This window comes from Mandrillus leucophaeus, unplaced genomic scaffold (assembly GCF_000951045.1).
Source record: "Mandrillus leucophaeus isolate KB7577 unplaced genomic scaffold, Mleu.le_1.0 Scaffold766, whole genome shotgun sequence".
Classification (NCBI taxonomy): Eukaryota; Metazoa; Chordata; class Mammalia; order Primates; family Cercopithecidae; genus Mandrillus; species Mandrillus leucophaeus.
Window position 1 is genome coordinate 633,832 of NW_012108319.1, and position 17,756 is coordinate 651,587.

A 17,756-nucleotide genomic window follows, 5' to 3' on the forward strand; every position below is an offset into this window, starting at 1 on the left:
GGACAATAATCTCGAGAAGCTCCAAACATGGTTCCTGGAGGAGGTGGAGGGAAAGGAGGTCCTCTTCTCATGAACGGGCCTCTTGTATCTACTGGAAACGATGGACCTCTGATTGGAGCAAGAGGTGGAGGAATAAAGCCAGGCCCAGTTGCTTCATTTTCAGTGGGAAGAGATGAATTAGGCACCTTTAAATTACCAAGATTATCTTTGGTATCATTTCTACCGGATTCCATTTCTGAAGGCATTGACCCATCCAATTTACCCAAAGAAGGTGTATTAAAACTTCTGAGTTCTGCTGGTCCAGAGCGTCTAGCAGAATTAGAATGAAATCTGTCTTGCCCTTGTGGAGGAAAAGCTGAATCAGGATATGACTGTCCCAGTGGAGGAAACACCATCCTACAGTCCTGTTCCCACAGAGGCGACAGGGGCCCAGTGCCAGAAGGAGCCCTGTGAGGACTGGTTAACCTATCCCAGCTTGCTTCTCCTCTTTCATTGGTCATCTGACAGTCCAGAGGATTCCCTGGGCCTGCTAGGCCTCTTCCTCCTCCCCCTGGAAGCAAAGGTGAGCGTCTCAGTGGACCCTCCAACAAAGTCAGAGGATAGAGAAAAGCTCTCATTTCAGATGAAGGCTGACCCATTTCAGATGAAGGCCGACCCAATGGTGAGGGAGCATATGGGGAATGCTCTCTGCCAAATGCTGTATTTGGAACATCAAGTGCATGACGATCTTTTTCTAAAAGTTTTATTTTAAACTCTATATCAGTTAATTTTTGTCTGTTGTGAGCATTTTCTTTCCTCAAATCATTGAGGTTTCTTTCAGCAGTCCAAGCTGCCAACCAATTATTATGTGCTTTTTTCTTATGGAGAATACTCTTCCTTCGATAAAAATGAATAATTCTCTCAAATTCTTCAAGATCTTTGGCTCGCTTTCTGTAGGCCTTCAGCTCTTCAGTGGCATGGCTGATTATTTCATCTGCTTTAGAAAGTTTCTCTTCTTTCTCTAATCGGCATTTTTCCTCTACTATTAATTTCCTGTAGAGTTTCGTTTCATTTTCTTGACACAATTCAGTCATTACTTTAAGTTTCTGTTGAAGTTTCTGATTCTCACTTTCAAAATGTGTGCTTTCTGACTGCAAAGATGCTTGTTCAGTCTGAAGATTTTTAATATGCTCTGTAAGCTCTTCCTTTGTTTTATCAACTTCAGATAATTGAATATAAATTTGGTTTCTTTCTCCTTCTAAGGTTTTTAAAGAAGCACATAACGTAGCAGCATGAATCAGTTTCTTCAAAGCTCCTTTTGGAGGATTATCTAAGTAAGCACCATCTTCCGATTCACTGTTCATTTCTAATTCCAAGTTATCATCAACCGTTATGTCTTCTCGAAGCGTAGCAGTCTGATCTTTCATCTTTAGCAAGCGTTCAGTCAGAGTCCTGATGTGATTTTCTTTATCATTTAAAACTTGTTCTGCGTGTACTTTGGAGTCTTCAAATGTTCTTTTCTGTTTAATAAGTTCACGCCCTTGTTCTTTCCATACTTCAGCTTCTTGCAAAAGCTGTTTCTGGTTTTCCTGAAGTTGATAATTTTCATTCAAAGCATCTTGTATTTCTATCTGCAGTCGTCCTTCATTCATTTGAAATCTCTTAAAAGTCATTTTGGCTTCAGCTACTTGTGATTTGAGGGATTTTGACTCATCTTCTAGTGACTGTATCCTTTTGGAAATATCTGCCATCAATTCATTTTGTTCAGAATGTTTAGATTTCTCTTCTTTTAACTCTTTTTCTAGACAGAGTATATCATGCTGAAGTTCAGAATTGAACCTGTTCAGCTTTTCACAGGTTGCCTCCAAACTTCGTGCTTCTGTTGTCGCTTTCTCAAAGCTGGCATCCTTTAAAGATGACTCTACTTCATAGCCTTCATACTCTTTTTGAACAAGGCTAAATTTTTCAAGTAGTTTACATTTTTCTTCAATTAGTCCAGAAAGTGCCAAAGCAAGCTTTTTCTCTCTTCTCACATAAAGCCGACTCGTAACTGATCTAAAACTTCTCCACAAGAAGAGAATAGCAAAAAATCCCACAACAGCTGCCCGTATCACCAATTCCCATGGAAAATCATAAGGATGGGAATCTGGTTTCATACCTTCAGGCAGTGCTACCACAACCCTGCGCAGCAACTCCAAGACTAGCCCCAAGTAGGGCTGAGGGTTAGCCTTAGGCTCCTCCATAGCACCAGAGCTGCTGTGGCGGTCGCTGCAGTAACCCCGGCCACAACAAGCGGCTGCGAAGACGCAGCATTCCATCTGGAACCCGAATCCCCAACGGGCAACTGGAGCGTACCACTGCGGAGCCGGCTGCGGGGGGAGCTAGGGGACTCGGGCACACATAGGCCTCACAGACCCACATTGCCCACCCCGGCCCCCTTGTTACACTTTACATCCTGAGGAAACGCTAAAACCTGTATTTTAAAACAACACTACATGGAGAGAAAGACTTAGGTGACCCAGCATCCCAGCTATGCCCATCCCAAGCTGACACCCTAGCTAAATGTAGCCTTGTGCATGACCCCAGGTGAGGCCGGCAGAACCTCCCAGCTGACAGAATGATAAGGAATAACAAATCATTGTTTTAAGTCACTAAACTTTGGGGTCATTTGTTATGCAGCAGTAGCTAGCTGAAATACCTGCCCCTTTATCACTTTGGTGTTTCAGTATCTGTGGTCTGAAATCATTAATTTGGGTGTTTGACTAAGATTATGCCTCATGGTAAATTCTGATAGGTAATTTTATAGCTAAAATACAAATTTTCTGATTGACCTTTGCTTCATTGAAGAGATATTTATTTAGCTCCTCCCAAATGAGACAGATTATGCTTTTTAGGTTAACTTCTTCCAGGAGAGGGCTCACCTCTGCCTAGCATGATCCTCAACTGTCCCATGTACAACTGAAAAACACTAATCTCATCCCCAGAAGATCCAGGGCACTTAGAACAGTGCTGGCACTTAGAGAGTGATTCTCTTACCTGTCCATCAAACTTACCTGCTCTGTGTCGATTTCTGAAACACTGGCACTCCTTCAACACGGATGATGCCTTGCCCTGCAATGAGCCATCATCTCCCGCCCATGCACATATCTTCAGCTCACCTGGAAAGCTCTCTCCTGCAGCGATGGGTATCCCAACCAGGTTACAAATCAGTGCTAGGACCAGGTTGATGCATATCCTCCGGACAGTCATCTTGGAAAGGTGAATGCTAGCCACCATGTCCAGCAAATCATTTCTGATGAGGACGACGTTGGCTGCCTCGATGGCCACATCAGTGCTGGTGCCAATGGCAATGTGCACGTCTGCCTGGGCCAAGGCCAGGGAATCATTGACCCCATTCCCCACCATGGCAACTTTCTTCCCTTCGTTCTGGAGCTCCTGAACCTTGGCCACCTTGTGCGAAGGCAACACCTCTGCAAAGACTTTGTTGATGTCAACCTGGGTGGCAATGGCTCTGGCTGTCTTCTGTTGTCCCCCGTGATCAGAACCATGTCCACACCCACGCTTTGCAGTGTGTGCACAGCCAGGGCGGCCTCCTGCTTGACAGCTTCTGTGATAGAGATCATCTTACAGAGCATACCTCGACAAATTGCAGAAGTACCTGCTCCCTTCGCCGGCCACCATCTTCTGCCCGGATATGAATACAGTTCTTATATTTTCATTATTAAAAGGCAACATGCTGACTGCATTAAAATGTAAAGGCCTCTGGGTGACAAAACCGTTATAAGCAAAAACAAAAACAAGTGAACAGACTTGGAAAATACATGCAACATATAAATTGACAAAGGAATAATATTCAGAATATATAAAACACTAGGCTGAGTGTGGTGGCTCACCCTGTAATCCCAGCACCTTGGGAGGCCAAGGCAAGAGGATCACATGAAGTCAGGAGTTCAAGACCAGCCTGACCAACATGGTGAATCCCCATCTGTATTAAAATTACAAAAATTAGCCGGGTGTGGTGGTGGATGCTTGTAATCACGGCTACTCAGGAGGCTGAGGCAGGAGAGTCTCTTGAACCTGTGAGGTGGAGTTTGCAGTGAGCCGAGATTATACCACTGCACTCCAGCCTGGGCAACAGAGCAAGACTTCATCTGAAAAGGAAAAAAAAAAAAAAAGAACTACAAATCATTAAGAAAAATATAGTTAATCGAGTAGAAACAGTAGACAAAGGTATGTATGAAGAGACAGGCAATTCTAGAGGAGGGAAATCAAATGTCCAGGGAACACATAAAATGATACTCAACCTCACTAATTAAGAAAAAGCAAATTAGAACAATGGGGTACGCATTCAACTTCTGAAAAGATGAAGTAGAAGTATTTCCCCCCATTTCTCCTGCTAAGTACAGTTAAAAAAGATGGACAGTAGATATAAAACAACATGAGAAGACTAAACAGTGCAGAGAAGAAGGCAGACCAGCTAGAGACCTCAAAATCTGAGAAACAATAGGGCGGTGATTTCCGTGGGTTTTTTTTTTTTGTCCCAAAGATGAGATGCTAAAGAAATGGGCAACCAGTAAATGCCACAGACATAGAGCAGGAAAAGCCTCTCTCTGGTTAAAAGACCAAAAGAGTGGCGGCCTAGCAAGACAGAAAACTCTTACGTATGAACTGATCTTTCCCAGCAGAGACCACAGAAAAAAACTGTGGCCCACTCCGCCTCTGCCAGCGAAGTCCAAGAGGGTAACTTAAACTTCCACTCTGGAAAATCTCTACTGAGCACTCCTTGCTTCCCCACAGCCCCTCCCCCTGTGACATGGTTTGGCTGTGTCCCCATTCAAATATTATCTTGCATTGTAGTCCCCACTGGAGGGATTCAGTGGGAGGTGATTGGATCATGGGGGCAGTTACTCCCTTGCCGTTCTTGTGAAAGTGAATTCTCATGAGGTTTTATAACGGGCTTTTGCCCTTTGCTCAGCACTTCTCCTTCCTGCTGCCATGTGAAGAAGGATGTGTTTGCTTTCCCTTCCCCCAGGATTGTAAGTTTCCTGAGGCTTCTCTATCCATGCTGAACTGTGAATCAATTCATCCTCTTTCCTTTATAAATTACCGAGTCTCAGGTATGTCTTTATTAGCAGTGTGAGGACAGACTAATACACCTTGTCGAGGTGGTGATGTCAGAGAAGGCCAAGGGAGGAGTCTGGTCTGGACTTTTTCTCCTCCTGGTGGTAATGAACCACTCTCATGTCCATCATCGGAACCACTTGGGGAGCCTGAACTCTCACCCCCTATTGTAAGGACTCGTATCTAGAATACATAGATTTATAAAAGACACTCAAATATCACTGTAAAAGAAGCATAAACATCCAATTACAAAATGAGCAAAATATATGAAAAGACACTTCATAGAAGTAGACATACAGATGGCAAATAAGTTCATGAAAAGTTGTTCAGCATCACTGGCATTTAGGGAAATGTGAATTAAGACCAGCAAACAATACCACCACACACTAATTAGAACAGCTAAAATAAGACATGGTGGCAACACCAAATGGTGGCAAAAATGTGGAGAAATTGATCTCTCACACATCACTGGAGGGAATATAAAATGATACAACCACTCTGGAAAATAGTATGTCCGTTTCTTAAAAAACTAAACGTATGCTTGTGATGTGACCTAGCCCTTACTGCACCCTTGGCATTTCCCAGAGAAACAAAATCTTGTGTCCCCACAGAAACCTGCCCATGGTGCTCATAGCAGCTTTATTTGTGATATCTCCAAACTGGAAACAACCAAAATATCCTATGATAGGTGAAGGATTGGACAAACTACAGTAATATCTACGATGATATACTACTCAGCAATAAAGAGGAACAAATTATCAGTAAATGCAACACCTTAGGTGGATCTCAAGGGTATTACTCTGAGTGAAAAAAGCCAATCTTCAAAGGTCACACACTGTATGATAGTATTTATATAACTGTATGAAAATGACACAATTATAGGGATGGAGAACAGATAAGCAGTTAGAGTTGGTGGGGATGGGCAGGTCTGACTATCAAGGGGTAGCATGAGGGAGATCTTTGGGGGAATGAGATAGTTCTATATCTTAATTATGGTTATGTTTCCATGGATCTGCACATATAGTAAAATGACATAGAACTATACATTCTTTATACCAATGTTGATTTTCTGGTGTGATATTGTACTATAATTATATTAGATGTAGCCATTGAAAGAAACTGAGTAAAAGGGACAAGGGACCTCTCTGTACTATCTTTGAACTTCCTATTAATCAATAATTATTTCAAAATAAAAAAATCAAGGCAGTATGATTCTTTACCATCAAATTGGAGAACACTTTAAAACTTGATTCAATTAAGTTTGGGCAGAGTTCTAGAGAACAAGGATAGTCCTTCTGAAGGGCAATTGGTAGTGTTTATTACAGCTTAACACACGCACAATCTTCCAAGAGATTCTAGGAGTTCTGTCTTAAAAAAACACCGATGTGCACTGGAGAGAGACATGCAAGACTATTCATTGTGGCATTGCTTGTATGAGTGAAAAAATTAAAATAGCCTAAAAGTCCATCAAAAGTGGAATAGTTAAACAAATTATGGTATATTCATATAATACAATATGGCAATTAAAAGGAATTAATTAGATACACTTGTAGCAGCATGATGTGATTTCAAAAACACTGTGTTGCATGAAAAAAGCAAGATACAGAATGACACATAAGGGATAGTACTTTTAGAGGAAACACATAAAGCAATACAGTCTTCTTCAGACAAATATATATGAATTACAAAAATGTCAAGATCAAAGGTAAATACTTCACACAAAAGCCTAACCACCTGGTCACATCTGGTCAGGAGACGAGGGGAATATGAGATGAATATACTCATTAGGCATTACCTGGATGTTAAAAATTATTATGACCCTGCAGTTATTTTTTAAAGTTTATTTTATTTTTTGTTTGTACAGTGGTTCATCTGAAACTAGCGATTATTAATATGTTGATATTTTCCTTTTACTTTTCTTCCTGTTCATATTTGTGTGTGTGTGTGTGTGTGTGTGTGTGTGTGTGTATGAATGTTCGAATGCAACATTTTTAGACACTTAAAGGTATAAAAGCTGAAAAGAGAATATAACATCTCTATTTATTCAGCACCTACTATTTGCCAGGCTAGCGTCCTGTGAGTATTACAGACATTACTCCTAAATCTCACTAGAATCCTATAAATTGCTGTTCCCTCCATTTTACATGGATAAGCTGAAGATAAAACTAAGGATAGAAGGGATGAAGCAACTTGCTCAAGGTCACAAATTTGGTCAGAGCAAAGAGCCTGGACCTGTGTCCAGGTGAGGCGCCCTCTGAGCTCATGCTACTGCTCCAGCTGAGTCTAGCAGCCTTCGCCCTGTGCCGAAAGTTTGACAGACATTAAAACTGGAAAACTTCCACAAAGCAAACTGCGGAAATTCCCATGATTCCTTGCCAATTAGACAGGATGACCAAGGAGGAAAACAGCCAGACTGCCTTTACTCAGAAGGGAAAAGGGGAACGTGACAGCTAATGTTTTTCTCGGGTGGCCAAAGCTGGATAAATATGTTTTCTATTTTATTTTATTTTTTCTTTTTACAAGAACAGTCCTATTGCAATAAGACTGGATAAATACCATTCTTCTAAAACACCCACGGGTGCACAGCTTACATCAGGAGAGAGCTGAAGGCAATGGCAAATGCTTCCTGAGAGGACCCGATGTCCAAGAGAGAATCTGGACTAGCTTCCATTGACAGGCGCCACTCAGAGATGCTTGACAAATAGTCTTGTGTTGCTGTCCAAGTTCTTGGCCTAATGACGGTGGTGCTAACAGCAACGATACAGTGGATACTCACACACTGTCCACATGTGCCAAGCAGCGTTCAAAACAGTTACATCAACTCACTTAATTCTCCATAATCTGACTTAGAGATAGCATTTAAAGTGACAAAATGAAGCAATAATTCATATGTAGTGCAGTATTGTTGCCAGAAGCAAGAACGCGATCTCCAGATACTGGCATAATTTTTTTTCTTTTTTCTTTCTTTCTTTTTTTTTTTTTTTTGAGACAGAGTCCCACTCTGTTGCCCAGGCTGGAGTGCAGTGGTGCGATATCTCGGTTCACTGCAACCTGTGCCTCCTGGGTTCAGGCAATTCTCCTGCCTCAGCCACCGAGTAGCTGGGACTATAGGTGCCCACCACCAAGCCTAGCTAATTTTTTGCATTTTTACTAGAGACAGGATTTCACCATGTTGGCCAGGCTGGTCTCGAACTCCTGGCCTCAAGTGATCCGCCTGCCTCGGCCTCCCAAAATGCTGAGATTACAGGCATGAGTTACCACGCCTGGCCGGCCTTATTCTTTTATTAGCACAATGACTCTGCCCAGAGCCCTACGCAGCTGACATTGATCCACAGTTCTGTGGAGATCTGGGGAGCTGGTGGGAGAAATGATGACACTGGGTTTCAGATGTGTGACTGCAATGGCGTCATCTCTGCCTGACAGGGGCCTGTGCTGAGTCCCAGTCTGTGGAGGCTGACAAGCAGCCATGATATTAATATTTACTGCCCCACTTGACATTTGCAGCCTGGATGGCAATTCTGAATGATCTTTAACTGGGACACAGATAAATTGCTGATCTTGAGGCAGGGGTCAGTCCTGTGGGTACATGTGGTGCTTCTACACTGAGTGGGGAAACTCGCCAATCTAATACTGCGTGTCTTATCTGTAGTATTTATGATCCAACTCCACACAAGTGCTGACTATTAGCAATGTGCTCCTTGCCCTGAAGAAATAATTATGCAAAAAGAGAGAGAAGGAACAAACAAAAGTACTCTTTCCATCTCACCTGTCGTCTTGCAGGAAATAAAAATGTATTTTCTATCCTTTGGGGGTGATTTTCTGAGAAACGAAAACTCTATTTCCAAATGGTAGTTGACCCATAATTACTCCCATTTATCTAGGGGGAATGTTACAGGTTATGTATTTTTCCCACTTAACAAATGAGAATCTTACTGGCGTGACCTCCCTTACACAATGGAAAGTCAGCTCCAGCAGGTCATTGGCCCCAAAACCAGACATATTCAGCTAAAGTTACGTGCAAGATTGTGCAACGATCTAGCTTGCATTGGTACTATACAGACAGCCAGTACAGGTCACTGGGGCCAGAACTCCATCAGGACCAGAATTCCACTGGAACCTCAATCCTTTGGCATCCCTCCACATGCTCCAGAAGAGTGATTTGCACTCCAGAAGATCACTTACTTTGGGGACTGGGCATATCAGAATCTCTGGGAAACGGGGAAAGTTTGAAAATGCAAGTCAATTTCATGATGCAATTTTACATATGAAAAAGGAAAGAAAATGCCTGTTGATTTCATACATAAAGATAAGTAATCAAAATCAAAATCTCTTTGAGGATGGCAGGATATTTTTGTTTTTTCAAAAGGGGGAGCTGCTGATTTGAGAAATATTGCTATAAAGTTTAAACTTTCGAGTCTAGATTGAACACAGTGTGTAGGAAGCATAGAGATTAGGCGTGCATGCTTTGGAGCCAGACTGTCTGGGTTCAAGTCCTGGCTCTACTGTCTGTGACACTGGCAATTTGCCTTAAACTTTCTAAACCTCCATTTCCTCACTTGTAAAGTAAAGATGTCGTAATAAGACCTCATTATAAGGTATCGTGGGAATTAAATGATATAATTTATGTTAAGTAGAAAAGTGTTAGACACATAGGAAATGTGCAATGATGGTAGCTATTATTAAACACCACCCTTTGACTTCCCACTTTTTCCTTGTTCTATTAAATCTTTCTAGGAACTTCAGGTTCTTGACACTTCAAGTTCTTGTAAAATGTTCAGTGGTATTCAAAATGTGTTTTCTCTAGTTTTTCTTTCTTTCTTTCTTTTTTTTTAAGAGAAGGGGTCTCACTATGTTGCCCAGGATGATCTTAAACTCTTGGGCCCAAGCGATCTTTTCACTTCGGCCTCTGAAGTAACTGGGACTATGGACTCATGTCACCAAGCTGGTTTTAGCTCTAATGAATATTTAAGATAGTAAAGTCCATCAGACAAAATTCTGGCGATATAATAATATATCTTATATTCTCTGAACCCCTCTCTATGTATAATGAATAAATGTTTGGACCAAAAAAATGTTTAGTGCACCCCCACGGAGTACATACTGTTAGTTGCCTATCCAACATGCATCCAATCCCTATGTCCTTCTTAACGGAACCTCTGATCATCCTCCCATTGTTACGTACTTCAGGGAAAACAGAACCTCAACTTCAGCTATAGGGAATGAATCCTGGGTAGTTTAAGCCAACCATGATAAACCCATTTCCCATACTGATTATTGGTTTAGAAACAGATATGTAACATGCTGAGAAGTCATCTGGATCTTCTACTTTCTTCACTTCTAAGAAGGATACGTTGGATGGGACGCCATTTCTTCCTTTCATCATAGTTTCGTTTGTATGTGACACCTAGAACTGCTGTTGCCATGTTGAAACCATGAGGATAGACCATATTGTCAGGGCAAAACTGAGGGTGGCATACTGGGAGGATGTCACAAACCTGGGCCCTTGATGACACGCAAAGCTCCCAATTGCTCCAGCATAAAGCCCATGCCCACTGCTGGACTGATTCTTGTGCGAGATCATAAATTTCCAACTATTTAAGCCAGCTTGAGTTGGGGCTTTGTATTATTTATAGCCCAAAGTGTACTAATACCCAGCATATAAAAATCCACATTAAAATGCCTTAAAATAAACTAGAAAAAGTCAGACATGTCTCTTTTATGGTCCCAACATTACCCTTAATTTCCCTCAATAACCTCCTCTCTTTACCTCGACTCTAAAGTAATCCTGTCAGCTCTACTTCCAAAATATCTCTGAATCCAAATACTTCTTGCCATCCCTACTGCTGTCACCCAAATCCAAGCCACCATCGTTCTCTCCTGTATCACAGCAATAGCCTCACAGCTAAACTACCTCCCTTCATGCTTGCCTGAACTTCTGCAGTCAATTCTTTTTCTAAATTGTGACATTTACATAATATAAAATTTACCATTTTAATCGTTTTTAAGGTGTATAATTCAGTGGTTATTAGTATATTGCCAATGTTCCACAACCATCACCACTGTCTACTTCAAGAACATTATCATCACCCCCACTAAAACCCCATATCCAGTAAAAGATCACCTCTCATTTTCTCCTCTCCCCAGCCTCGGACAACCACTAATACAATCTATTCTGAGCACAGCAGCTGGAGTAATATTTTTCAAAGATAAATCAGATCATGTCATTTCTCTGCCTAAAACTCTCCAATGACTTTGAGTAACATTTAAATTCCTTAGCCTGACCTAGAAAAGCATTCATGATTTAGTCCTTGTCTACCTCTTCAGTGCCGTCTTGTACCATTCTCCCACTTGCTTGCGAGGTTCTGTCCACACAAGACCTCTGTGTGTTTCTTGGACACAACAGCTCATTCCTCCTTCAGGGCCTTTTCCATGTGTTCCCATTTTCCTCAGATGTAGTTTCCTGCTTGGCAGACTGGTGCCTTCCCATCATTCAAGTTGCACCACAGCTGTCCTCTCCTCAGCGAGGCTTCCCTGGCCAAGACAGTCCCCTGTGACGCTGTTGCTCCTTAACCTACTCCTTCTCACTTTCCTTACCGCGTTGATCACTATCTGACACATTCACTTTTGAAAATTTAATGAAAGCCCATAGTTTACTCAGATTTCCTTTGCTTTTACCCAATATCTTTTTCTCTTCCAGAATCCCATCCAGGATACTATATTACACATACTTGTCTTGGCTCCTTAGGCCACTCTTGGCTGTGACAGTTTCTCAGACTTTCTTTGGTTTTGATAACCTTGACGTTTTTCAGAGTACCGGTCAAGTATTTTGTGGGATGCTCATCTATTGGAATTTGTCTGATTTTTCTTTTTTTCTTGATTAGACTGGAGCTGTGGATTTTTTTGGAGATAGAGCACAGAGGTAAAGTGCCATTTCATTGCATCATATCAAGGGGTCACATTCATTTTTTATTCGTCGCTTACCTGTCTCTCCCACTGTTAGAATATTAAGCTCCATGAAAATAGGAACACTGTCTGCTCTGTTCATAGCTTTATTCACAGAACCTAGAATAGCATCCAGTACAGAGCCTCATTAATTATTAGTTGATTGAAATCATGAATAAAGTAGAAAACAAATGACCAATATACTGCCTATTGTTTTTGCATGTGAAATAAAATATGGGTCAAGAGGATTCATTGAGCATAGGTCAAAGGCACTAAAACCCTTTCAAATAATCTGGCATATCCGTGAGATAAATCTAAACCCTCATGCAAATAAATAATTAACCCAAGGCCAATAGCACATTCAAAATCATTAGAGAAAATTGATTTTCCTTCTTTGTGGGGCTGCGTCTCTCTGCTGCAACACAATCCCATTTGCAGACTCAGCCAGGATTCGTTGTGTTTTACTTCATTTCTACCCAGGGTCTTCTATTTCCTGAATGGTGCTAGCCTCTGTGAATTTTTTTTCTTTTTAAGTATTTGGCTTTGTAGGCCTATGCATGAAGAGGGTATGAGTGACTTTATGTAGGAAGCTTTGGAAGGTAGCAAGCCCTCTCAGAACAAGGAGTTAACACATGAGAAGGAGCCAGGCTTGTCCAGGAGAGAATGCAGAGAGGGTGACCGAGCCCTGGGGCCGAGTGAAGGACTCTACCAACTGACTTCGTGGTGCATGGGAGCAGGAGGAGGAGTCTGCTGGCAGCCGGTTAAATGCCTTTCCAGGAACATGGTGAAAACTGATTAAATATAGATGCAATCACATGAATTGATAGAACGAACTTAGGGGACGTCTCCAGCCATTAGAACACCAAACACCAATGGGAGCTCCCTAGTGGTCATGGAGGAAGTTCGTTTTCTAACATGAGCTCCCAGAGAATGAAGTCCCTGAAGGGAAGAAATATTTGTATTCCACTCAGATTTCATGTAACCTTTTCTTTTGGAAGCTTCAGTAAGCAAAGGCACATTTGTCAAGGCTTTGGGATGAATGTGGAAAGCTTTTGAGCACTGAATTTGGAGATATTCAGAAGCGTTTACTGGAAAGGCTTCCCTGGGCTGGGAGCAGGCGGACATCCACTCCAGCTGGCCAGACAGTGCAGGCCTCAGCTATGATCACCTCCAATGAGCCAATTTCCTGACTGTGTGTAACCTCCCAATCAATTTATTTGAACATGAGTTTCCCTAGGTAATGAGCTGCATTGTGTATCGTTGGTCAGAGTATTTACTTTTCCTAGCATGCATAAGAGTAAATGACTTACAGGTCAAATACCATAAGGTTACATAAGAAGTCTAACTAGCAAGTCTCATTTCATTCACCAATACTATCATGAGACCTTTTGTGTTTTCTTGAGTCTATGTTGCCATTGATGGCAGCACTATGGACTGAATGCGTAGCATTTTGGGGACAAAGAAAACAATCACAGCAAGACATGTTCCAATTTCAGAAAAGGAATGTGTGGAAAATTTTACAAGATGGAGCTGAGGAAATTCGGGATGTCAAACACCAAGTCAGTGCTTGTAGACACTGAGAATTCCCTGGCGACTTCGCGGTGCAGAGCCCATTCATCTCACAGTCCCCACAATGCTTCATGGACGCTGGCATCAGTGTTTCGAGTTCCAGCTTTCCCAGGACTCCTCCATGTGAGCTGGTTTGAGGAAGCCTGAAAGACCCCTGGGCTTCGGCCTGCCTCTGGGCCCTCTGCTTGCTCAGGCTGGGCAGTAGCAGTAGTCCACTACCCCCTCCACCCTTCCTGCACAGGGTCTCCAGAAGGCACATGAATTCCATCCTTCTGCCCTGCTGGCCAAACCTTTCTGCTTCCCATCTGTCAGGGTTCCCATCTGGGCCAACATCAGTTCCCACCCCCAGTGAATTCCCAGAGGTCCCCTCTGCCTGTTCAGTGCTCAATTCCCACCGTTCTTTATATTCAGTCCCGTACTGTCTTCTTACTACACTTAAGTTTTGATTTGAGATAAGCAGTCTTCCTCTGTTACCACCAAAGAAGAACTGCTTTTTCTGTGTTTGGTCCTGCATTCTAAAACACCACTAACACCACCTCATCAACAGCTAGCACTTAGTGAGCACTTCCTGTATGCCAGGCTGTGCAACATACACACACAATGCCATGTTTGTGTAATCTCATAATCCACCACAACTACCTCTGAGGCAGGTACAATTTTTATCCTCTCTTACAAGTGAGGCAGATGAAGCCCAGTGCTTGGGTCAACAGCCCTCATTGACCAAGCTACAAAAGGAAGAGCCAAGACTCCACAAGGCCTGCATGACCTCACCACACAAGCTCACAGCCAGTGTTTGTGAGGCCTCTCCTTTGGCAAGAGGTGCAGAGCTGCTATACAAGTAGCCGCTGTGAGTGAGTGACCTCCTTGGTGGAATGGAAGGGTGAAGGGGAGGGAGAAAATGAGGATGAATACCAGGTTCCTGGATCACTGGGTAGACTGTGGTACCTCTCACCCATGTTAGCAACTCAGGAGAAGAAGCTGTGGAGGCTTTGGCAGCAGCCTTCTGCACCTTGTGTCCCGTCGTCTTGCAGAACATCAAAGGCCAATGCACAGACGGGTCCAACACTCCAGCAAATATTTTCCTGACCCTCTTGACTCCAGTGGCCTTTGCTTGGATTCCATTTCAACCAGCCACCTTCTTGGCTATGCTTGTTCCATGCATTCCCAAAACTCCCCCATATGAGAATTCCCACGTTCAAATGATCATTTTCTGTCTGCGCTGGGTCTGTTGGACTCTTGCTCCAGTTATTTGCATCACATGTTTTCCTGCCTCCGTAAGACTCCCAAGACTTCAGCCTGTCTTCCCAGCTACCAACGGATAAACTCTATCCTGTCCTTGCTCTTTTCCAAGCCTGCCTGCCCCTGTGAATTATGGCCCATGCTTACCTCTGCAGCCCCCTCTCCTGCCACAGCCTGGTCTCTCTTTTCTCCTTGTTCCAGGCAAAACCACGACCAGATATTTCCCTGATTCTAAGATCCCATTTGTTGAAGAGGCAATCATGTTTAATAACAGATTTCTAGAAGAATGAAAACACTACCACATTAAATGTACGCAGTCATTGGGAGAAATATTTGTATTTAAGAAATGATCAAAGTGCAAATAGGTCTGTTTTAGAATGGTGAGATTTCAGTTCTTCAGTCTCTCTCGTCCCTGTGTCATGGATACACAGTTTCCTCTGGCTGGAATGGAAATACTATCTCATTTAACTTGTAAACAATGCTGCAAATTAGGTATTCGCATCACCATTTTATAAAATGGAAACAGTTTTAGAAACATAAAGTTATTTTCTCTAAGAAGGTTACACAGGTAATAAGGGAGAAAAATTATATTAGTCTGTTTAGGCAACCATAACAAAATACCATGGCCTGGGTGGCTTACCCAACACACATTTGTTTTCTCGCGGTTCTGGGGGCTGGAAGTTTAGATCTGGATGTCAGCAGGGTTGGGTGCTGGGGAGGGCTCTCTCCCAGGCTTGCAGATGGCTACCTTCTCGCTGCATCCTCACATGACCCTTCCTCAGTGGGTGCTCCCTCTCCTTATAAAGCCACAAATCCCTTCATGCAGGACCCAACCTCAAGACCTAGTGTAACTCTCATTACCTCCCAAGGTCTCATCACATTGGGGATTAGGGCTTCAACATATGAGTGATGAGGGAGGGACACAAACGTTCAGTCCATAACAATTATCAAGTCTTAAACATAGGCCTTCTCATTTCAATTTCTATTTTCCTTTTATCCCGCTACACGATAGCTGAATTCATTAATTCCTACTTGCCTTCTAAAACCCAGTCAGGGTGCCCACCATGAAAAGCCCTGCCTGACCCTGTTTTCCAAGGCTGGGCTGGGCTCAGGGCTCTGCTCTGGGCTTCCCTCGGGTCCTGTGCATTCTTTTAGTCCTTCCCACTGTGTTTGAGAATCAGGGACAGGTCAAGGCCTTAGTAACTTTGTATCTGTAGAACCAACAAGACTTGTTTCACGTGGCCCTTCCAACAATATTTGTTCCCTTTCCCTGGAGCGATGTGACAGCCCATTGTGCACTGGGAACAGTTTTATCTGTTTTAGGACCATTAGAACTTCAAGAATCACACAAATGTGACTGGTTTTGTTAAGACCTTCAGAAACTCCCAAGCCTATGCTTTCAGGAAGTCTTAACTATTCATCTTAGAAAACTCTAATTAGTATTGCAAATTAACTGTATGCTCTTCTGGTCTGGCTACCATACAAATGGAAGTGTTTTTTCAGTTGTTGTTTTAAGACAAGGTCTCGCTTTGTCATCCAGGCTGGAGTACAGTGGCGTGATCATGGCTCATTGCAGCCTCGACTTCCTGGATTCAAGTCATCCTCCCACCTCAGCCTCTGGAGTAGCTGGCACCACAGGCATGCACCACCACACCCCAGATAGAGTTTGTGTGTATGTGTGTGCGTGTTTTTGACAGAGCCTTGCTCTGTCGCCCAGGCTGAAATGCAGTGGTACGATCTCCAGTTACTGCAACCTCTGCTTCCCGGGTTCAAACAATTCTCCTGCCTCAACCCCCTGAGTAGCTGGGATTACAGCCATGCACCACCACACCCAGCTAATTTTTGTATTTTTAGTAGAGACGGGCTTTTGCCATGTTGGCCAGGCTGGTCTCAAACTCTTGACCTCAGGTGTTCTGCCTGCCACAGCCTCCCAAAGTGCTAGGATTACAGGCATGGGCCACCGTGCCCAGCCTCACATGGAGGTTTTTTGCACCAGACCTGAAAATCCATTCGTTGGGAGAGGATAGGAATGTCTAAGTTGTTTGATGTTTGGCCCAGACTTTTAGAAAATCCCACAAGTAAATTTTACTGTTAGGAACAGTGGAAATCAAGCTCATGTCTTTGAAAGGCTTGATGATAGCAAAGTCTCCTGAGACACCAGTAGTGATACAGGCGATGGAGCAAAAGAACTTGCTCCATATCTTCCTTCCTTAAAAGAATTGGCCAAGGAACGGCTTGGATGACTCATTGATCTCTGCCTGTGACCCGTGCCAGAGCCTTGCCTGCTGGGTTCTCTGAGTTTCTGGTGAAGCATTCAGGACTCCATGCAGGAAGTGAGGTCATGATTGTTTTGGCAGTTTGGGTGGCGTTTATCCTTTGGTAGCGGCTGAAGTTTATCAGTAGGTTTAGCCTTTGCACTTTGAGAAACCAACTATTATCTCATTCACAATTTAGAATAATAAAAAGTCCATGGCAGAAAAACGTGCAGTAAGTACAGATAAAGAACAAACGAGGGAGAACCTGGTGTTCCTGTCCACATCAGCCCCCAGGGCACACAATCTATCCACGCTCTGATAGAGTCCATGAGAAGGCGCCACCAGCGTTCTCGCTTTTTCTTTTTGGTAGCAGCTGCAAGTCAAGACATTTCTCAGAGAGCAGTTGGGAGTAGAGAAAACGTGTTACATCTTTAGTAAATAATTTGGATTCAGTTGTACCCTGAAGTGACCTGTAAGGAAAGGTTTGTCTCCTCCCTGGGAGCTGTAATCAGAGCAGTTAAAAGATGGGCTATGCCTCCACAGTTTGTTGTCAGAAGTGGTTGAGAAGGATCTGGTGACTGCTGTCAGGGACCCTTCCTGGAGGCTTCCTGTACCCCATGGAATGCCAACCAGATTTCTAATGTGGTTCTA

At 43.0% G+C, this 17,756-nt stretch overlaps 1 protein-coding gene and 1 pseudogene across 2 annotated transcripts in view; both read right to left on the minus strand.

Annotated features, from left to right (window-relative positions):
- Positions 1 to 2,258, minus strand: part of LOC105529446 (cTAGE family member 2-like) — a 2,774-nt gene extending 516 nt beyond the window's left edge. Inside the window, exons 1-2 of one of the 2 annotated variants that reach the window (XM_011966594.1) lie at positions 692 to 2,258; positions 5 to 541 (exon numbers count right to left, since the gene is read on the minus strand). In XM_011966594.1, coding sequence (XP_011821984.1) covers positions 5 to 541; positions 692 to 2,222 — 2,068 coding nt within the window. In that variant the 5' untranslated portion in view covers positions 2,223 to 2,258. Of the gene's footprint in view, positions 1 to 4 lie in introns of both variants that reach the window. The other variant, XM_011966592.1, reaches the window with a different exon arrangement.
- Positions 2,259 to 2,386: 128 nt separating this feature from the next.
- On the minus strand, positions 2,387 to 3,602 carry LOC105529451 (annotated as a pseudogene).
- Between the last annotated feature and the right edge of the window lie 14,154 nt (positions 3,603 to 17,756).